General features: G+C 39.3%; 1 protein-coding gene across 2 annotated transcripts in view; it reads right to left on the minus strand.

The window, feature by feature from the left end:
- TSG101 (tumor susceptibility 101) overlaps positions 1-24,034 on the minus strand; it is a 57,741-nt gene that overhangs the window by 12,679 nt on the left and 21,028 nt on the right. For both annotated transcript variants that reach the window (XR_003791360.1, XM_029207186.1), the window contains exons 5-7: positions 22,441-22,567; positions 18,676-18,742; positions 13,041-13,132 (exon numbers count right to left, since the gene is read on the minus strand). Coding sequence is in view for 1 of the 2 variants with exons in the window: in XM_029207186.1 (XP_029063019.1) it covers positions 13,041-13,132; positions 18,676-18,742; positions 22,441-22,567 (286 nt within the window). In the remaining variant the exon portion in view is untranslated. The remainder of the gene's footprint in view (positions 1-13,040; positions 13,133-18,675; positions 18,743-22,440; positions 22,568-24,034) is intronic.

The following is a 24,034-nucleotide window of genomic DNA, read 5'->3' on the forward strand; positions in this document are numbered from 1 at the left end:
ATCCTCCGATGAACTTCATAAAAGAGCCAATTTGTCCACTGACTTTCTTCACACGTATATTCATAACATGTAGAGGTTTCGTTGAGTGGGACCACACTTTTCTGGGTACCATACTGGACCACACTCTAGTAACATTCTTGAACATTTACTTGATAAATCTTTTTTTTTTTTAAGATTTATTTATTATTTATTTATTTTATTTATTTTTGTCTGTGCCGGTTGTTAGTTGTGGCATGCGGGATCTTTGCTGCAGCGCATGGGCTTCTCTCTACTTGTGGTGTGCAGTTTTTCTCTTCTTTAGTTGTGGTGCGCAGGCTCTAGGGCACGTGGGCTCTGTAGTTGTGGTGCGCAGGTTCCAGAGAGTGTGGACTCTGTAGTTTGCAGCACATGGGCTCTAGTTGAGGCACACAAGCTCAGTAGTTGTGGCATGCGGTGCCCCGCAGCATGTGGGATCTTAGTTCCCTGACCAGGGATTGATCCTGCATCCCCTGCATTGCAAGGCAGATTCTTTATCACTGAACCGCCAGGGAAGTCCCGATAAATCTTAAATCTTTCTTAATTTGGATTAAAATATCAAACAACTTCATCACTCCCAGATCACTGCCACCTGGGTGCACCACCAGCACATCAGGGTCTGACAGACAGTGAGTGCTATGCATGCATCAAGGTGGAGTGACTGGTCCCTCATGCCACTCTTCCCTATCCAATAGAGTTTGGAATTCTCCATGGGAATGCCCAGCTGGGGACCAAAGCTTTTCTTGAATGCCCGTTTTCAGCCCTGAAAACATACAGATGACCAATATCCATACCTGCTTCTGCTGTATTCTGGCATGTGCTATTAAGAGAACAAACAAGTATTAATGTTGTCTCCTAAATTTATTCCTTGTAACTTGGTGCCGGTCAAGTAGTTTTAAACCTTTAAAATCAGAGTTCAAGTTCTCTTATAGTTTTGGCAATGCCAACTTGGTAAAAGTTATATGCCAGTCCTAACAAAAATGTTTTACTCTTAAGAAGCATAATTGAATCTGAAGAAACAGAAACTTAAATTTTTAAGTTTTTTTAGATATCAAGAAAAGTTTACCTTCCTTCTGATGCTTTTGTTGATATATAATGCCTGCAATGGGCAGAAAATCTAAGGAAAACTGTCCAAATTCCACATCTTTTCCCACTGATCTTCCAGTAGAAAATGTTTCTGCTAGTAACTTGCAAAGATGATATACAAAAAATACACCTGGGACTTCCCTGGTGGCACAGTGGTTAAGAATCCGCCTGCCAATGCAGGGGACATGGGTTCCATCCCTGGTCCGGGAAGATCCCACATGCCACAGAACAACTAAGCCCGTGCACCACAACTACTGACCCTGCGCTCTAGAGCCTGAGTGCCACAACTACTTGAGCCCACACACTGCAACTACTGAAGCCCACGCGCTCTAGGGCCTGTGTGCTGCAACTACTGAGCCCGCGTGCTGCAACTACTGAAGCCTGTGCGCTCAGAGCCCATGCTCCGCAACAAGAGAAGCCACCACAATGAGAAGCCCGAGCACTGCAACGAAGAGTAGCCTCCGCTCGCTGCAACTAGAGAAAGCCCATGTGAAGCAACAAAGACCCAACGCAGCCAAAAAACAAAACAAAAAGAACACCTGGTCTTACAGTAACTTCAACGAAGAATTTAAGTTATAGATCACAACTTTTCCCTCATTAAATAATACAACTGAATTAAAATATCACTGCAATTGCCCAGACCTGATGGAAAAGCACCACCAACAGGTTTTTCACTATTCAACAGCTGCCTTCACTGCTTAGTCAATGCCCTCAGTGAGCACCAATCTCATGAAGGTGGTTTTAAAAGTCAGGTTAGGCAGGAAGCTGTCTGCCAGGTAACAAAAAAGCTATAAAAAGAGATGACAAATTCTCTGATTTTCTTATAAAGGTTGTTGTTCAAAATCTACATGTAATGGAGTCAGAAAGAGCTGTTTTAAAGTCCCAACATCTGCATCAATCCTCATTCTGCAATATTTCAGAAGAGACTGCTATTAAGAATGTAATCTCTATTCTTTTTTTTTCCCCCCAACCTCACTGCATAGCATGTGAAATCTTGGGATCTTAGTGCCCCGACCAGGGATTGAACCCTCGCCCCCTGCAGTGGAAGTGTGGAGTCTTAACCACTGGACCGCCAGGGAAGTTGCCTCTATTACTTCACTTTAAGTGGTTCTTTTACTTCAATATTCTTGGAGATGGTTAAAAATCAACGCTTGCACAGGCATCCACATCAATAATAAGACATGAGTTAATTAATGATGCCGTGAAACAGGTGTTTGTTTTACATCATAAAATCAAAATCTTTAAAGTGAAACTATCAAGTTCCACAAAGGAAAAATAACCACTTTCATTCTTTCTCATGGCCTTAGTAGCACAGAGAATAATAGCACAAATCCTGATGGCCACTGACAGACTGAAAAAATGTTGACTATCGGTGAACTCTAATATTCAGATGATACTTTTATGTTTCTGCTTTCCTTTATGACAATTTTGAAGTTCAACAGTTTTGCACAATGTACTACTAAAATATGATGAAAAAAATCACGTAGGTAAGCAACAATGGGTAGAGAAACAACATACATTAAAAGGATATCCTAGATTATCATAAAATGATAATTTGTTTTTAGCCTTTCAAAGAAAGTACTCTTAAAAGTACAATAAAGGGCTTCCCTGGTGGCGCAGTGGTTGAGAGTCCGCCTGCCGATGCGGGGGACGCGGGTTCGTGCCCCGGTCCGGGAGGATCCCACGTGCCATGTAGCGGCTGGGCCTGTGAGCCATGGTCGCTGGGCCTGTGCGTCCGGACCCTGTGCTCCGCAACGGGAGAGGCCACGACAGTGAGAGGCCCGCGTACCGCAAAAAAAAAAAAAAAAAAAGTATAATATTAATCGCTTTGATTCTTGTTCTAAAAACAAACATTAGATTTGATTTAAAATGTACCATTTTCCGAGAGGCATCCGGGAAGATGGCGGAAGAGTAAGACGCGGAGATCACCTTCCTCCCCACAGATACACCAGAAATACATCTACACGTGGAACAACTCCTACAGAACACCTACTGAACGCCAGCAGAAGACCTCAGACCTCCCAAAAGTCAAGAAACCCCCCACGTACCTGGGTAGGGCAAAAGAAAAAAGAATAAACAAAAGGATAGGGACAGGACCTGCACCAGTGGGAGGGAGCTGTGAAGGAGGAAAAGTTTCCACACACTAGGAAGCCCCTTCGCAGGCGGAGACTGCGGGTGGCGGCAGGTGAAAGCTTCGGAGCCACGGAGGAGAGCGCAGACTCAGGGGTGCAGGGGGCAAAGCATAGACATTCCCGCACAGAGGATCGGTGCCGGCCAGCACTCACCAGCCCGAGAGGCTTGTCTGCTCCCCCACCGGGGCGGGCGGGGCTGGGAGCTGAGGCTCGGACTTCGGTCAGAGCGCAGGGAGAGGACTGGGGTTGGCGGCGTGAACACAGCTTGCAGGGGGTCAGTGCGCCACGGCTGGCCGGGAGGGACTCCGGGGAAAAGTCTGGACCTGCCGAAAAGGCAAGAGACTTTTTCTTCCTTCTTTGTCTTCTGGTGCGCGAGGAGAAGGGATTAAGAACGCTGCTTAAAGGAGCTCCAGAGACTGGCGCGAGCCGCGGCTAAAAGCACGGACCCCAGAGACGGGCATGAGACGCTAAGGCTGCTGCTGACGCCACCAAGAAGCCTGTGTGCGAGCACAGGTCACTATCCACACCCCCCTTCCGGGAAGCCTGTGCAGCCCGCCACTGCAAGGGTCCCGCGATCCAGGGGCAACTCCCCCGGGAGAACGCACGGCGCGCCTCAGCCTGGTGCAACGTCACGCCGGCCTCTGCTGCCCCAGGCTTGCCCCGTACTCCGTGCCCCTCCTTCCCCCCAGCCTGAGTGAGCCAGAGCCCCCAAGTCAGCTGCTCCTTTAACCCCATCCTGTGTGAGCGAAGAACAGATGCCCTCCGGCGACCTACACGCAGAGGCGGGGCCAAATGCGAAGCTGAGCCCCTGGGAGCTGTGAGAACAAAGAATAGAAAGGGAAATCACTCCCAGCAGCCTCAGAAGCAGCGGATTAAAGCTCTACAGTCAATTTGATGTACCTGCATCTGTGAAATACATGAATAGACAACGAATCATCCCAAATTAAGGAGGTGGACTTTGAGAGCAACATTTATGATTTTTTCCCCTTTTCCTTTTTCTGTGAGTGTGTATGTGTATGCTTCTCTGTGAGATTTTGTCTGTATACCTTTGCTTCCACCATTTGTCTGAGGGTTTTTTTTAAAATTTTTAAAAAATTAAAAAAAAATTTTTTTCTTAATAATTATTTTATTTTAATAACTTTATTTTATTTTACTTTATCATCGTTCTTTCCTTCCTTCCCTCCTTTAGACAACGAGTCATCACAAATTGAGGACGTGGACTTTGAGAGCAAGATTATTTTTTCCCCCTTTTCCTCTTTTTGTGACTGTGTATGCTTCTGTGTGAGATTTTGTCTGTATACCTTTGCTTCCACCATTTGTCCTAGGGCTCTATCCGTCCCTTTTTATTTTTTCTCTTAATAATTTTTTATTTTAATAACTTTATTATATTTTATCTTACTTTATTTTATTTTACCTTTTCTTTTTTTCCTCCCTCCCTCCCTCCCTCCTTTCTTTCTTTCTTTCTTTCTACTTCTACTAATTCTTTCTTTCTACTTTGTCTCCCTTTTATTCTGAGCCATGTGGATGAAGGGCTCTTGGTGCTGCAGCCAGGAGTCAGTGCTGTGCCTCTGAGGTGGGAGAGCCAACTTCAGGACACTGGTCCACAAGAGACCTCCCAGCTCCACATAATATCAAACGGCGAAAATCTCCCAGAGATCTCCATCTCAACACCAGCACCCAGCTTCACTCAACGACCAGCAAGCTACAGTGCTGGACACCCTATGCGAAAGAACTAGCAAGACAGGAACACAACCCCACCCATTAGCAGAGAGGCTGCCTAAAATCATAATAAGTCCACAGACACCCCAAAATACACCACCAGACGTGGACCGGCCCACCAGAAAGACAAGATCCAGCCTCATCCACCAGAACACAGGCACTAGTCCCCTCCACCAGGAAGCCTACACAACCCACTGAAACAACTTTAGCCACTGGGGATAGACACCAAAAACAACAGGAACTACGAACCTGTAGCGTGCGAAAAGGAGACCCCAAACACAGTAAGATAAGCAAAATGAGAAGATAGAAAAACACACAGCAGATGAAAGAGCAAGATCAAACCCACCAGACCTAACAAATGAAGAGGAAATAGGCAGTCTACCTGAAAAAGAATTCAGAATAATGATAGTAAAGATGATCCAAAATCTTGGAAATAGAATAGACAAAATGCAAGAAACATTTAACAAGGACCTAGAAGAACGAAAGATAAAACAAGCAACGATGAACAGCACAATAAATGAAATTAAAAATACTCTAGAAGGGATCAATAGCAGAATAACTGAGGCAGAAGAACGGATAAGTGACCTGGAAGATAAAATAGTGGAAATAACTACTGCAGAGCAGAATAAAGAAAAAAGAATGAAAAGAACTGAGGACAGTCTCAGAGACCTCTGGGACAACATTAAACACACCAACATTCAAATTATAGGGGTTCCAGAAGAAGAAGAGAAAAAGGAAGGGACTGAGAAAATATTTGAAGAGATTATAGTTGAAAATTTCCCTAATATGGGAAAGGAAATAGTTAATCAAGTCCAGGAAGCACAGAGAGTCCCATACAGGATAAATCCAAGGAGAAACACGCCAAGACACATATTAATCAAACTGTCAAAAATTAAATACAAAGAAAACATATTAAAAGCAGCAAGGGAAAAACAACACACAAGGGAATCCCCATAAGGTTAACAGCTGATCTATCAGCAGGAACTCTGCAAGCCAGAAGGGACTGGCAGGACATATTTAAAGTGATGAAGGAGAAAAACCTACAACCAAGATTAGTCTACCCAGCAAGGATCTCATTCAGATTTGATGGAGAAATTAAAACCTTTACAGACAAGCAAAAGCTGAGAGAGTTCAGCGCCACCAAACCAGCTCTACAACAAATGCTAAAGGATCTTCTCTAGGCAAGAAACACAAGAGAAGGAAAAGACCTACAATAACAATCCCAAAACAATTAAGAAAATGGGAATAGGAACATACATATCGATAATTACCTTAAATGTAAATGGATTAAATGCTCCCACCAAAAGACACACACTGGCTGAATGGATACAAAAACAAGACCCATATATATGCTTTCTACAAGAGACCCACTTCAGACCTAGAGACACATACAGACTGAAAGTGAGGGGATGGAAAAAGATAGTCCATGCAAATGGAAACCAAAAGAAAGCTGGAGTAGCAATTCTCATATCAGACAAAACAGACTCTAAAATAAAGACTATTACAAGAGATAGAGAAGGACACTACATAATGATCAAGGGATCAATCCAAGAAGAAGATATAACAAATTGTAAATATTTATGCACCCAACATAGGAGCACCTCAATACATAAGGCAAATGCTAACAGCCATAAAAGGGGAAATCGACAGTAACACATTCATAGTAGGGGACTTTAACACCCCACTTTCACCAATGGACAGATCATCCAAAATGAAAATAAATAAGGAAACACAAGCTTTAAATGATACATTAAACAAGATGGACTTAATTGATATTTATAGGACATTCCATCCAAAAACAACAGAATACACATTTTTCTCTAGTGCTCATGGAACATTCTCCAGGATAGATCATATCTTGGGTCACAAATCAAGCCTTGGTAAATTTAAGAAAACTGAAATTGTATCAAGTATCTTTTCTGACCACAACGCTATGAGACTAGATATCAATTACAGGAAAAGATCTGGAAAAAATACAAACACATGGAGGCTAAACAATACACTACTTAATAACGAACTGATCACTGAAGAAATCAAAGAGGAAATTAAAAAATACCTAGAAACAAATGACAAAGGAGACACAACGACCCAAAATCTATGGGATGCAGCAAAATCAGTTCTAAGAGGGAAGTTTATAGCAATACAATCCTACCTTAAGAAACAGGAAACATCTCGAATAAACAACCTAACCTTGCACCTAAAGCAATTAGAGAAAGAAGAACAAAAAACCCCCACAGTTAGCAGAAGGAAAGAAATCATAAAGATCAGATCAGAAATAAATGAAAAAGAAATGAAGGAAACGATAGCTAAGATCAATAAAACTAAAAGCTGGTTCTTTGAGAAGATAAACAAAATTGATAAACCATTAGCCAGACTCATCAAGAAAAAAAGGGAGAAGACTCAAATCAACAGAATTAGAAATGAAAAAGAAGTAACAACTGACACTGCAGAAATACAAAAGATCATGAGAGACCACTACAAGCAACTCTATGCCAATAAAATGGACAACCTGGAAGAAATGGACAAATTCTTAGATATGCACAACCTGCCAAGACTGAATCAGGAAGAAATAGAAAATATGAACAGACCAATCACAAGCACTGAAATTGAAACTGTGATTAAAAATCTTCCAACAAACAAAAGCCCAGGACCAGATGGCTTCACAGGCAAATTCTATCAAACATTTAGAGAAGAGATAACAGCTATTCTTCTCAAACTCTTCCAAAATATAGCAGAGGGAGGAACACTCCCAAACTCATTCTACGAGGCCACCATCACCCTGATACCAAAACCAGACAAGGAGGTCACAAAGAAAGAAAACTACAGGCCAATATCACTGATGAACATAGATGCAAAAATCCTCACTAGCAAACAGAATCCAACAGCACATTAAAAGGATCATACACCATGATCAAGTGGGGTTTATTCCAGGAATGCAAGGATTCTTCAATATACACAAATCAATCAACGTGATACACCATATTAACATATTGAAGGAGAAAAACCATACGATCATCTCAATAGATGCAGAGAAAGCTTTCGACAAAATTCAACACCCATTTATGATAAAAACCCTCCAGAAAGTAGGCATGGAGGGAACTTTCCTCAACATAACAAAGGCCATATATGACAAACCCACAGCCAACATCGTCCTCAATGGTGAAAAACTGAAAGCATTTCCACTAAGATCAGGAACAAGACAAGGTTGCCCCCTCTCACCACTCTTATTCAACATAGTTTTGGAAGCTTTAGCCACAGCAATCAGAGAAGAAAAGGAAATAAAAGGAATCCAAATCAGAAAAGAAGAAGTAAAGCTGTCACTGTTTGCAGATGACATGTTACTATACACAGAGAATCCTAAAGATGCTACCAGAAAACTACTAGAGCTAATCAATGAATTTGGTAAAGTAGCAGGATACAAAATTAATGCACAGAAATCTCTGGCATTCCTATACACTAATGATGAAAAATCTGAAAGTGAAATCAAGAAAACACTCCCATTTACCATTGCAACAAAAAGAATAAAATATCTAGGAATAAACCTACCTAAGGAGACAGAAGACCTGTATGCAGAAAATTATAAGACACTGATGAAAGAAATTAAAGATGATACAAATAGATGGAGAGATATACCATGTTCTTGGATTGGAAGAATCAACATTGTGAAAATGACTCTACTACCCAAAGCAATCTACAGATTCAATGCAATCCCTATCAAACTACCACTGGCATTTTTCACAGAACTAGAACAAAAACTTTCACAATTTGTATGGAAACACAAAAGACCCCGAATAGCCAAAGCAATCTTGAGAACGAAAAACGGAGCTGGAGGAATCAGGCTCCCTGACTTCAGACTATACTACAAAGCTACAGTAATCAAGACAGTATGGTACTGGCACAAAAACAGAAAGATAGATCAATGGAACAGGATAGAAAGCCCAGAGATAAACCCATGCACATATGGTCACCTTATCTTTGATAAAGGAGGCAGGAATGTACAGTGGAGAAAGGACAGCCTCTTCAATAAGTGCTGCTGGGAAACCTGGACAGGTACATGTAAAAGTATGAGATTAGATCACTACCTTACACCATACACAAAAATAAGCTCAAAATGGATTAAAGACCTAAATGTAAGGCCAGAAACTATCAAACTCTTAGAGGAAAACATAGGCAGGACACTATGACATAAATCACAGCAAGATCCTTTTTGACCCACCTCCTAGAGAAATGGAAATAAAAACAAAAATAAACAAATGGGACCTAATGAAACTTCAAAGCTTTTGCACAGCATAGGAAACCATAAACAAGACCAAAAGACAACCCTCAGAATGGGAGAAAATATTTGCAAATGAAGCAACTGACAAAGGATTAATCTCCAAAATTTATAAGCAGCTCATGCAGCTCAATAACAAAAAAACAAACAACCCAATCCAAACATGGGCAGAAGACCTAAACAGACATTTCTCCAAAGAAGATATACAGATTGCCAACAAACACATGAAAGCATGCTCAACATCACTAATCATTAGAGAAATGCAAATCAAAACTACAATGAGATATCATCTCACACTGGTCAGAATGGCCATCATCAAAAAATCTAGAAACAATAAATGCTGGAGAGGGGTGTGGAGAAAAGGGAACCCTCTTGCACTGTTGGTGGGAATGTAAATTGATACAGCCACTGTGGAGAACAGTATGGAGGTTCCTTAAAAAACTACAAATAGAACTACCATATGACCCAGCAATCCCACTACTGGGCATATACCCTGAGAAAACCATAATTCAAAAAGAGCCATGTACCAAAATGTTCATTGCAGCTCTATTTACAATAGCCCGGAGATGGAAACAACCTAAGTGTCCATCATCGGTGAATTGGATAAAGAAGATGTGGCACACATATACAATGGAATATTACTCAGCCATAAAAAGAAACGAAATTGAGCTATTTGTAATGAGGTGGATAGACTTAGAGTCTGTCATACAGAGTGAAGTAAGTCAGAGAGAGAGAAATATCGAATGCTAACATATATATATGGAATTTAAGAAAAAAAAATGTCATGAAGAACCTAGGGGTAAGACAGGAATAAAGACACAGACCTACTAGAGAATGGGCTTGAGGATATGGGGAGGGGGAAGGGTAAGCTGTGACAAAACGAGAGAGAGGCATGGACATATATTCACTACCAAACGTAAGGTAGATAGCTAGTGCGAAGCAGCCGTATAGCACAGGGAGATCAGCTCGGTGCTTTGTGATCGCCTGGAGGGGTGGGATAGGGATAGTGGGAGAGAGGGAGACGCAAGAGGGAAGAGATATGGGAACATATGTATATGTATAACTGATTCACTTTGTTATAAAGCAGAAACTAACACACCATTGTAAAGCAATTATACCCCAATAAAGATGTTAAGAAAATAAATAAATAAAATAAAATAAAATAAAATGTACCATTTTCCCCATATTCCTATTTTTTTTATGTATGGATATCATCTATTCTAAGTTATAAAATGCTTCATATCTATTGTAGTGAAATGAGTTAACATAAAAAAGATCTTTAGGAACTGAGGTTCTCTACAAATCAAATAGTATCGTCTCAGTGAGAAACAGGGTAACAAGTAACACTATTCCTATTTTACTGATGATGCCTGAGCCATAATGGAGAAATTAACAACATTTAGTGTGTTTTGCTTGTGGATTAATGATCTCCCATCATCAGGTTTCTAACTCAAGCATTTAAATTACATTGTTAAAAAAAGAGCTATATTACAGGATGAGAACATTTTTAAAAAACAAAACCACTGCCACTAGAATCTCAATAAGTAGAACGTATCAATGACAAACAGCTGAAGAAAATGCTCTTTTTGGGGGAAGGGGAGATATTTACAGCAGATCTCAGGATGCTTACAATTGATCAGAAAATGTAACAGAAAAGTAAACTTCACAAGGTTCTACATTCAGACATTCAGTAAAATATTTAGGTGAACTTCTATATATCAAGCACCGTTCTACATGTTGGGCATGTGTGTATACGTGTGCGGGGTTGGTGATGGGAGTAGATTGGTCAGGGTAGGCCTGACTGCTCCACACAAAGGAAACAGGTAGTGGACGAATCCTAAAACAGAAGAGCAGCAGGAGATGAGTTCAGAGAGGTAACGGGGAGGAAAGCAGGATCACATAGGGCCTTCTAAGCTTCAGAAATTTGGATTGAACGCTGAGTGAAATGGGAAGACATTGGAAGGTTCTGAGTAGAGGAGTGATATAATTTATTTATCTTTTAATAGGATCATTCTGGCTGTTGTGTTAAAAGCAGATGTAGGGATTAAGGAAAGAAGAAGGCTTTTTAGGAGGCTTTTGAAGTAAATTAGATGAAAGATAACGGTGACTTGGATCAGCACCGGATGTTATCAGATTCTATATGTATTTTGAAAATAATTGGTTCTTGATGAAGAATCAAGGATGACACCAAAGTTAGAGTATTGAGTAGGTATCACTGGAGGTGGGAAAGCATCATAGAAAGATTGAGAGTTTAATTTTGGTCACATTGAGTTTGAAATGTCTATTAAATATCCAAATGGAGATATTGAGAAGGGAGCTGGATATAAGAATCTGGAATTCTGGAGAGTGGTGTAAGTTGGAAAGAAATTTGGGAAGTGTGGACACAGAAATGGTATTTAAAGCTATGAGATTGGTAGAGATCACCAGAAGAGTGAGTATAGAGAATGCCAAGGACTGAGCCAGGGGGCATTCCAATATTAAGAAAAGGAGGGACTTATAAGGGAGACTGAGCATGAGTACCAGTGATATGGGAGGAAAAACAAGTGAGTCTGGGGTCTTAGAAAGCAAGAGAGGAAAGTGTATCAAGGAGATACAACTCTCAAATACTGCTGACAAGCCAAGTAAGTGGAGTCTATTTAATTGGCCATTGGATTTAACATCATAAAGGTCAATGGTGACCTTGAGAGAAGCAGCTTAGTGGAAGGACATGAGGGAAATCCCACATGGAGTGGTTCAAGAGTGAAAGGAAGAAGAGGAATTGAAGCTAATGAGTACGGATAATTGTTTCAAGGAGTTTTGCTGTAAAGGGGAATGAAGAAATGGAATACTGGTGGCAGGGAAAGGGAAATTAAAGAGGAGGATTTTTAAAGGTTTTTAGGGTATATTTTTGGGTGCTGATGAGAGCAACCCAGTAGAGAACAAAAGCTGATGATGAGAGGGGAACTGCTGAAATGATGTCCCTGAGTAAATTACAGAGGCTAAAACCTAGTGGGCAGAAATAATGATCTGTGGTAACAGGGAGAAGGCAGGTACATATGGTAGGGGCAGATAGTCACGTAGAGGGGTGGGGGTCTGTAGAGGTTCTTGTATTGCTTTCATTTTCTCAACTGTAGAAAATTATATTTCAGGTAACTCTACTAATAAGCAACATAAAAAACCAAGAACTACTGGTCTGCAATCATTTGTCTTACTTGATCCACCCATATTTCCCAATGGTGCTTTCTTCTAAAGATGCTCTTCTGTTTTTACATATAACCAGGCTAGGAAAACCTAAGGATCCGTTAACAGTTCAACACACATTAATGTTCACCAATAAATATGTGAAACACAGGAAAGAGTGATAAGAGTCAATCAAATTTACTTTTATGCCCTGGTAGAAGGCTCATTTATATGATGATAAATCATTTCAAGTTTTAGAGTACAGAACACTGATCATTAAGAGTTTTTGCTCTAAAAAGAAAGAGTATTCTAACATTTCACATGTAAAAGTGAAATGGGGGGAGGTGTGATAAAACTGATGATATTTAAGGGTACAAATTTATAACGAGTAGTAAGCAAGCCATAGAGATCTAATGCGCAGTATGATGGATATAGACAATAATACTGTATGATAATTATGTAATGTAATAAATACCGCTATAATGCAATCATATTACAATATATAAATCTATCAAAGTAACAGACTGTACTCCTTAAACTTACACAATGTTACATATCAAACTTATTCAATAAAAAACAAAAGTGAAATGCACTTTTCACAACAGGAGACTCTGACTTTCCTTATGTGGAGAAATACAGTTTTGAACGGTACTTACCAACAGTGGTCACAGGAGGCTGGGAAGGGTACTGGGAACTTGTGGTGGCAGGATACTGACTGCCAGGTGGGTAAGGACAGCCTGGGTAACCACTAAAGAAAAGAACATAACATATTAAATGTTAAGATGACCCAACTCTACAGTATCTTTAAGAACCCCATTCAGGGGACATCCCTGGCAGTCCAGTGGTTAAGACTTCACCTTCCAATGCAGGGGGTGTGGGTTCAATCCTTGGTCGGAGAGCTAAGATTCCACAGGCCTCGTGGCCAAAAAACCAAAAAACATTTAAAATAACCCAGAAGCAATACTGTAACAAATTCAATAAAGACTTAAAACAAACAAACAAACAAATCCACCCCATTCAGGAGGCTAAGCTTGATATTTCATTGTCTTACCAGTTAATAACTTTACAGTTTTAGAGCTACAGGTGTCTATTCAAGCAAAGCTCCACAAAAATTCCATTAATGACACTGGATTTACTCTTAAAGTAAATGATTAAAATACTCTTGCTTCGCCCTGGTTCTTTTTTTTTGCTGCGGCATGCGGGATCTTAGTTCCCTGACCAGGGATCGAACCCGTGCCCTCTACAGTGGAAGCACAGAGTCTTAAACACTGGACCACCAGGGAAGTCCCTTGGCCCTGGTTATTTGAGGGTCACCTTCACAGTAGCAGAAAGCAACTCGAGTTTTTCTAAGGGCAGTCCAACAGTATCAGAACTGAGAGCAACAAATATTTTGTGAGAACTTTTCCATTCTGATTTCCTAGCATACAGGGAAATAATATTATTTAATTTTTACCTGTGGTTCATTGATAACCTTTTTGAATGTCTGATCTGAAAATACTCCTCTTGAGATAATGTTTTAAAAGCTTCCTCCTCACTCTAAGGAAGGTTTGTGTCATTCCTGTATTCACATCAGAGTTGGAAGAAACTTTCCTTAGAAGTATTGTCCTCCAATCTCCTATCCAACATTGTTTCATAAATATCATTTACAATATCCCTGACAAATGGTCATCTTTCTCTACTGAACACTAACTGCATTTTGACACAGTAACCTCTAATTAATGGTCCTAAATTTGCACTCTGTAAGATCACTTGCATATTAGAAAACTTCTAACATTTTCCCCTCAGTCTTCTCTTTTTCAGGTGAAATATTTTTAATTCCTTCAACCATTCTTCACAGCTCTGATTTTCAGATCTAATCACTTTCCTCTGAATGATCACTAATTTGGCAGTGTTTCCCTTATAATGGAGAAGAAAAGGAACAGGATGATTACTATAGCTACCTGTTAGTTGAACAATCAATTTTGATGAATCCTATTTTATCTACAATTGTCAGATCTATGACATTTGCAATTCTGATTAACATGCCTTCTATGAGTCCATTAAAATTACTGACTAAAAAGACCCAGCCCAGAGTCCCGGAGCAAGAGCTCTAAGTTCATAGTCAGTAATCCTTTTATAGGGCAGTGGCTCAAAGATTCTCTCCTATGTGTACTACTAATTCACACTTTATAACCTGTCACCAACAAAAAAGTTTTGTGTGTAACTTGTTGAGGATTCAGTGTAATCATGATATTCTTATCGATTAGTATAAAAGTAAAATGAAAAAAGAAAAAGGTTAAGCATTTCTGTTCCCAGTGGACACATGCTGAATGCTACTGCACAGTACTTTTGTTCTAGTCTCTCTAGTAATCCATGCTGCAAGGAAACAATGTCAATCTTATTCAAATTTCTGAATCTACCTTTTTGAACACTGGAATAAATTTGCTTTTTCTGGAGTTCCTCCCATTTTGCATACTTTTTCAAGGACAATCTGTGATTTTATTGCTGAATTTTTCAGTAAGTGGTATAAAACTCTTCTAGGCCTACAGATATTAAATTCAGAGAACTCCCTGTCTCTTTATTTAGTTTGCTTAATTTCTCCTTCGTAGTTATTCTCTATGTTCAGGGTTAACAACTTTTCTTGAGTAAAAAAATAATTTAGTAGTACTATTTTCTGTCTTTGTACCTTATTAAACAATTTGCCCTATGTAGGAAATCTTTTTCAGATTTTTAAGAGCCCTTTTGGACTAAGTGTATTTAAAAAGAATTTTCCAACACTCTTATATTCCTTTTTCTTTATGTGCCCCTTCAAAATTTACTATTTATTCTATTTAAAGCACTGTTTTCAAGTGCTTGAGGCAGGAGCTAAAGTATGAATCCATCTCTTCCTCAAGATACTAATAATCAAAATAGGGCAAGATCCCTGTAAACAATCCTGATAGGATAAAGAAAACAATAAATGCTAAATAAAAGTTCAGGAAATGTATACAGTTGATCCTTGAACAATATGGGTTTGAACTGTGCTGGTTCACTTATATGCAGATTTTTTTCACTAAATACATACTAGACTACTATACAAGCCACAGTGGGTTGAATCTGAGGATGCGAAACCTCAGATATGACAGAGAGGCCCGACTATAAAGTTATACTTGGATTTTCAACTGCAAGGAGGGTCGACACCCCTAGCCCCCCGACCTCCCCCTGATGTTCAAGAGTCAACTGTAGTGGAAAATCAATACCAGCTAGAAGAGATCAGAGAAGGTTTGGGGAGATCTGTAATACCTATGAAAGTTGCACCTTTATTAAAACTCTTCAGGGGCTTCCCTGGTGGTGCAGTGGTTAGGAATCCACCTGCCAATGCAAGGGACACGGGTTCGAGCCCTGCTCCGGGAGGATCCCACATGCCGCGGAGCAGCTAAACCCTTGTGCCACAGCTGCTGGGCCTGCGCTCTGGAGCCCGTGAGCCACAACCACTGAAGCCCGCGCACCTGGAGCCCATGCTCCGCAACAAGAGAGGCCGCCACAATGAGAAGCCTGCGCACCACAAAGAAGAGGAGACCCCGCTCTCTGCAACTAGAGAAAGCCCACGCGCAGAAATGAAGACCCAACACAGCCAAAAATAATAAATTAAAAAAAAAAAAACTCCTCAGTCCTCCTACTCATAACCCTAAATTCTCCAGCCATATTAGAGTGTTTCCTTATTCTTTCCTGGGATTTTTTTTGGCTTTCACACCTATGATTACATAAAATTGAGTGGGCTGAACTTAATAACCGGTAAGTTTCCTCTGATATAAAATGTTATTGCTGTTTGCTGCTCCCTCCACCTCTAAATACTTACTTTTCTTTTAAACCAGTTCCTTCATTTATGAAGCTATCTCTAAGCTCCCACCTCCAAACAGATGTGACCTCTCCTTTAAAGCTGTTTATCACAGCACTTAACATTTTCCGTCTTTTCTGATATCAGAAACTGTTTTCTAATAATACATGCTTGCTAGTACATATACCAAAACTGGAACAACTATCCTTGACATACTTTTTAGTTTCCTTGTATACATGCTGCAAGGTGCTAAATAAAACTTTCAAAAGATCTTAAAATTTTAAAGAGACCTTAGAGATCATCTAGTCCAACTTTCCACAGCAAGAATAAATATTCTCATATTCACTGTTGTAAAATAAAGATTCTTGAATCACTGATTTACCAATTCTCCTTTAGGATAAAGCGAGAAGAGAAAGAGGTTCTGAGGCTCTTCTGCCAAGACCTTGCATATGCAGAAGGATACAGACAGTAATGTGAGTACGGTTACCCTTAACAACTCATTAGCCTGTCATGAGATTAAAAGTTACATTTCAAAAAAAAACCCCCAAAAACACCGCATAAAATCTTTGAAAAATAGCTACCTCAAAAAGGAACTTCTGGGCTTCCCTGGTGGCACAGTGGTTAAGAATCCGCCTGCCAACGCAGGGGACATGGGTTCGAGCCCTGGTCCGGGAAGATCCCACATGCTGCGGAGCAACTAAGCCTGTGCGCCACAACTACTGAGCCTGCGCTTGACAGCCTGCGTGCCACAACTACTGAGCCCACGTGCCACAACTACTGAAGCCCACGTGCCTAGAGCCCAAGCTCTGCAACAAGAGAAGCCACCGCAGTGAGAAGCCCGCGCACCAAAATGAAGAGTAGCCCCTGCTCGCCTCAACTGGAGAAAGCCCGCACGCAGCAACAAAGACCCAACGCAGCAAAAAAAAAAAAAAAAAGAATAAAATAAATTTTTTTAAAAAAGGAACTTCTTACAAATAACCTCACAAAAGACACTTTTTTTTTTTTTCGCGGTACACAGGCCTCTCTCTGTTGTGGCCTCTCCCGTTGCGGAGCACAGGCTCCGGACACGCAGGCTCAGCGGCCATGGCTCACGGGCCTAGCCGCTCTGCAGCATGTGGGATCTTCCCCGACCGGGGCACGAACCCGTGTCCCCTGCATCAGCAGGCGGACTCTCAACAACTGCACCACCAGGGAAGCCCACAAAAGACACTTTTAAGGTTATGTAAGATGAGTAAGATTTACATTTCTGTCAATATTTTCAGCCTTCATTTTTATCTACAAGTTTCTCTGAAGTGGCTTCATTGTTCAGAAGTCCATTTCCTTATTGTGCTTCTAATAACCATTCCCTATATGCCCAAAGTTCCTTCTTACTAGCAACTGTTCATTATAACGGCTTGTAATTTCAAGGCTTCAGATAGAATTCCATTTCTAGAACTTAATCAGAAAATTAAAGGCCTCAAGAAATCTAAAACTTACAACTTGTTTATATATAACAATCATAGGAATCTTTCTCTCTTGTCTCTGACAGATGTTCATCTAGTCTGCTTACCCAGATAAATGTGACAGAATACTTACTACCTTATAAAGCTAGTTCTTGAAATTAAGAAAGGCCCCCAAATAAATGTTTGCTAAATTTAACTTATAAGATCCTGCATATTATATATGTATATACATATATTTATTTATGGCAGGTGTTCCGGAATTCTAGCTGCATTTATCTGTGAGGTTCTATGGAGCTAAGAAGAGTTAGCAGGGTTAAAATTTTTTTGTTAATTTCGAGTAGCTGGAAAATTTCATCTAGGCACCAAGTATATGCCAGTCTTGCATTCTAAGTTAGCCCCAAGACCACCTTTGGAAAGTACTCCTAGATTACCCCTGGAACAGGTGCACATTTAAAACATGGATTAATAATTATTTCTTATCGATTTTCTAGTATGTATTATTCATAGACTGATTTCACTATTAATTTAACTTACCTGTTATGTTATTAACATATGGATAATAAAGGTTGGTAGTACGTGTAGTCTATGAACTGAATAAATATGGGGATGAGACTGACCCCATCATATGCACCATTAATTCACTCCCTGTAGTTTACAGAAAAGGTCAGTTTTTTAAAAAGGATATTAAAATATTTTTCTCCATGGCTGAGGTCATCATAATTAGTATTCCATTAATCTTTCAGCCATTTACACTGGATATACAGAGTTCTTAAAAGGAGAGAAACAAGGATTTCAAGGTACAAAACTAATCAAGATTATTGTCATTTCCCCATCCCTTTCCTCTCTCTAAATAGAATGGAGCTGCATTTCTCTAAATGGAAAAAACTCCTCTTGAACTATGTATATACCATAAAATTTCAGCAATAAACTGAGTTTTACCTTCCATTAAATTGCAACCATTTTCATTTTAATGCCCTAGTTAGCACCCATTATTTTTATTCTAGATCTAATAGAATTTCTAATACAATTATTCAAAAGATAATTTTTCATTACCTGGGATTGGGAGGGTATCCGGATGGGTATGCAGAAATTCCACTTGGCATGCCTGGCATGTAGGAAGCTAAAAATAATTTTTAATATTTTAAAATAGTATGCATAGTCCTGGATATATAGGGTATCAAATAAGACACACATCACCATCAAACCACAGCAAAATTTCATACAGTTAAAGAATTCAAATCTCAGCACCAAAAACAAAGCACTCCAGCCGTATTAGTTCTTCACTGCAACTAATAAATATCTTCAAACCACATAACTCTAAAAGCATTAAACGTGACAATTCCAACAAGGATTAACTGGCGAACAGGTCAACCTGGTCAGCTCTTCAAGCTCTCAACGAGTCTATAACCTGAGACAGGAGCCAATTCAGTTTGGAATTTAGAGGAAGGTAAATGTGCCCTCCTCTGGTCCAAGGTCAGCTTCTTAGAAAGTGACCTCTTTATTATATCTAAGATATCTTTTGATATTTCTTGCAAGATTATGTTGACCGATTAGCACAGCTGGTTTTGTTGGCTTGACTGAGGACTTTAAACGACTTCAAATTACTACAAGAAGTCCTAAACAAAACTTATATTCAGCCAGACTGGTTAAAACAAACAAAAGCTTGGAAATACTAGGTGGAAAAAGGTTCAAATCTAGCAAGAATAAAGAATGCTTTATATATATTTTAAAGAGAACACTAACGACAAAGAACTAGTCAGTGATGCCAAGAGGCTAACCAACATAGAGGAAGAAAAAGAGAAGAAGTTAATCTTGGCCTTAACTGGAAACAACTTGTCTGAGAATCAAATTAACCTCAGTGAAATTTTTCTCACTGAATATAATTAGCCCTTAATCCAATCAATAAATATTTTAATGCCTTTCTGTGAAAGGCACTGGATTAAAAAAAAAGAAAGAAAGAAAGAAAGAATTCCTGGCCTCAAGTTGCTTATAGTCTAGTGAAGGAGATAAACACGAAAAGAATAAAAATACAGAGTGATAAGTGTCATGACAGGGGAAGTACAGAGTGATATATATGGGATCATACAGGAGGTAGCTAATTAAATGTAGGAGGTGGGGGTAAACAAGAGTGATCTAGTAGATGAATGGTACACAAAGGCTTAAAGAGAGAAGTGGAACACTTAAGAAATAAACTTTTAGAGCACATAATGCAAGTGGATGGGAGAAGTATGCTGGGCTCTGACTAAGGGCCTTAAATGTCTTTATCAGAGCTGCTGAGCTTACATCCCCAAGTATCAGTGTTCATAGTCTTCTTGTTAGGATGAATCTATAGATGTCATAAGTAAATTTTTTCTTAAGTATAATTAAGCTAAGGATGATGTTCAGTGCTATTTCATAAAGGGAAAGATACCTCCCAAAATGTCATAATTGCTATATCTCATAAAACATTTCTTCTTCCTGGGCCAAAACCCAGTCGATCTTTATGAACATCAAAAGATGAGGCCACTATTAGGTGTCAGCAACATATATAGTCAATTACTAGTTTCTCTCCCCATTCTAGTTTCTCTTAAACACATATAAACTACGACTTCACAGTTATAAGCAATTTCCTCATAATTATAGGCAATTTTCCTTTCTAAGGTTCTGAAAAGCTAGTAATTTGACCAAAATCTCCGAATTTTGATTTTGGGAAACAACAAAAGTTGAGTCCAAGACTGGTAAGGAAACAGATAATGAGGTGAAGTAATTTCAGAGCCAGAATAAAATGGAATACAAATAAGCATAATATATGGGGTTATTATAAGGATTAAATAAGAACTAATATGAAGTACTTAGCTGTGTCTCATAGTCACCACTGAATAGATTATTACTGTTAGTTGTCAAAAAATGAGGTTTGGGCACAACACTTTTTTAGTGTGACTTATAGCTAGCTCAAAAGTCTTCCTAAAACCAGAGATCAAAAATGTTTACAGTAGGGCTTCCCTGGTGGCGCAGTGGTTGAGAACTGCCTGCTAACGTAGGGGACACGGGTTCGAGCCTGGTCTGGGAGGATCCCACATGCCACGGAGCAACTAGGCCCGTGAGCCACAACTACTGAGCCTGCGCGTCTGGAGCCTGTGCTCCGCCACAAGAGACGCCGCTATAGTGACAGGCCCGTGCACTGCGATGAAGAGTGGCCCCCGCTTGCCACAACTAGAGAAAGCCCTCGCACAGAAACAAAGACCCAACACAGCAAAATAAATAAATTAATAAACTCCTACCCCCAACATCTTCTTTAAAAAAAAAAATGTTTACAGTAATGATGATGATGATGATGATAATAGAAGTATATAATTTCTTAACTAGAAGATCGTATTTAAGTATGGATCCAAATTTCTGGGCTGTTCCTTGATGTGTGGGTGTAGGACGGAATTCAGACTTTCATTTCTTTGCAGTCATACATAACAATAATGAATATCATTTAAATGTATAAAAAGTATTAAAACTGTAATGGACAGACAATAAGTTGTCTCTTTTAGTAATTTACTTATATTAGCTCTATATTGTTTAATGTGATTTATAGTGAGTGAATGCAAAATGGAAGTGTAATAGTGATCTCTTTAGTGAGGTCTCTTTCTTGAATGCTGCACTTCCAATGTTAACATAAAACTAGAAGAAATTTAGGAAAAAAATGTTGCTTAGGGGACTAACATTCTGAAAAGGTTACCTTTATCTTAAGCGGTCACTGGCTATGTTATTTGAGCAAATAAATATGAACGATGATCTAGGAAATATTTTGCATTTCAACATTAGATGGGCAAGATAATCTAACCTTGGATATTAAAGTCAACAGAATTTATTAAGATGAAAACAAATTTCTGATCCAAAAGAATCCCTAGAATCTTTATTAAAAGAGCAACAAAATGCTACAGCCAAGCTTATTCTGGGAAAGCAGAGAAGGAAAAGGAAATGGATTCAGAAAGTTCTGTTAGATTCCCATTCAGCTTGTTAGTCAAGATGCTCAAGGCAGAATGGATTAAAAAGGAAGATGATAATTTTCAGTGGGAGGAAAATGAAAGCTCACATAATCTAACTTATAAGATAAATTAAGTCTGGTTAATTATCTTAAACAAAATTTGTTTTAAAAAAATCACAGCTCAAAACACAATGAACAGGTTTAGTAAAGTCAAAACAAGTAAGTACAACCAACTCTCAATTATCCAGGGTGATTTTAAAGTACCAGTAAGAATTATTTTTGAAAAACCCAGAAATAACAGAGATAATGTACACCAGTTAGGGGAGAACTGATATTGACTCCATGCCCCCACCCTCTCCACTCAAAGTAAAATCATGAATTGGTTGTACTCAAGAGAAGAAAGCTGAGAGCTAGATGTCCATTGTGTACACCCAGAATAGCTGAATGTGAATGATATAGTTTACTTTATAATTGATTCTTATCTATAGCACTGATCCTGGAGTTGCAAACAAAAGGAGGTCAGATTGCCTTTCAAGTTGTATCTACTTCCAAACGGATCAAATAAAGCTATTCCATGGCATGCATAATTTAAAAAAAAATTCCAGCTCTATTCCAGCATTCTTTCTCCTCCATTTTGGAATCCAGCACACCCATAGTTAGATTTCTACCCACAAACGAAAGCCCAAATGCCAGTCTTTGTTGAGAATCTGTACATGCAGATGTGGGGCCTCAGAATACCTCCAAAAAATCGACTAACTTGATAAGCTAAAAAGCAAATTGAAGTCATCAAAAAAAATATTTTTACAAGATTTTGTTTTCTTTCGTTTATATGAGTTTAAAAATCAAATCTCAGTTCTACTTACTGTTTGGTGGCCCTGTTGCCTGGTATGGTGGATAGGATGCTGAAATAGTAGCACGAGAAAAGACTGGAGGTTCTTCTCCAAACACCACAATCATAACTTGAATAAGCCCCAACAAGTCTGACTGTGGCTAAAAATGGAAAACAAATTTAAGTCATTTACAGATTTACTTTTTGGCAATAAGAAAAAGTCTGGCCATTTCTTATCTGTTTTCAACTTAGCTCGACAATTTCCTTTGTAGGACCCCAAACATGAAAATTCCATTTAATTAATTTAATACAGCTAGGTGATTTCTACTTTTTATGTGTAGCAAGGCTGCTACTTCATGTATATAAAAACAGCACTAGCCAAAGCAGTATACTGCAAAATTCAGATGGTATTGTTCTTCATTTGACTTCATACAGCTAACCAAAATTTATTATATTTCCAGTGGACAAATTAAGGATGCTGGTACGGTATAAACTCAGGGATGGATGTAAGCAGTAGTCACAAATATTATTTAAGGCCTTTAAAAGATAACAATGTTACCTTGGAAACACATGTTCCTAGATTAATTTTTATTAAAGATAGTATTACGAACTCTGAAATTATAAGTAGACTCCATTTTAGAAATCACTAGATTGTTGTACAAAAGATATAAATTATTAAAGGATCTTTCCTTCCAATACCATAGTTACAAAGAGAGTGCCTGTACCCCATAAAGGCTGCTAAACTTTTTTTTTCTCAAGTACCTATTGATCACTAATTTAAGACAAACTATGCTAGGCAAAGTTGTTCAAACTGACTTATCTGATGGTTGTTTTCACCCATTATATTCTGTGTATATCTCACCTCACACACTTCATTCATTAGTTCATCAGGTTCTGAAGGATTACTCAATTATCTTGATCAGTTAATCATCTTCATAACTTCCCTTCTCCTGACAGAAGAGCTTACTAGCAGCTTTCAACTTTCCAAAGCACCAATTTTGTTCCATTCTGTCCCAACGTATGGACAGTGACAATAGATAACATTTCAGAAAGCTTCTTATGAAAACTTGCTGATTCTCACTATTCCAATACCCTTCTTATGTTTGTCTGTAAACTGACACGCTGAGACAGGGAGTAAACATGTACAGTATCTGTGTAGCACCAAGGAGTGTAGGCTGGAGATTATGGCTGGTGTGTGTGTGGGGTTGCTATTGAGAATCACACAATTTAATCTCTTGTTAATTATTTAGTCCAACAAAACTCCCTAACTAAATCATAAAATGATTTTAAAATCATGCACTTTAAAAATTGAGATAGGGCTTCCCTGGTGGCGCAGTGGTTGAGAGTCCGCCTGCGGATGCAGGGGACACGGGTTTGTGCCCCGGTCCGGGAAGATCCCACGTGCCGCGGAGCGGCTGGGCCCGTGAGCCACGGCCGCTGAGCCTGCGCGTCCAGAGCCTATGCTCCACAACGGGAGAGGCCACAACAGTGAGAGGCCCGCGTACCGCAAAAAAAAAAAAAAAATCGAGATAATTCACGTACCATAAAATTTACCGTCTAAAGGTGTATAGTTCAGGACTTCCCTGGTGGTACAGTGGTTAAGAATCTGCCTGCCAATGCAGGGGACA

The sequence above is a fragment of the Monodon monoceros genome, unplaced genomic scaffold, assembly GCF_005190385.1.
Source record: "Monodon monoceros isolate NGI ecotype Baffin Bay Population unplaced genomic scaffold, NGI_Narwhal_1 Super_Scaffold_7, whole genome shotgun sequence".
Lineage (NCBI taxonomy): Eukaryota > Metazoa > Chordata > Mammalia > Artiodactyla > Monodontidae > Monodon > Monodon monoceros.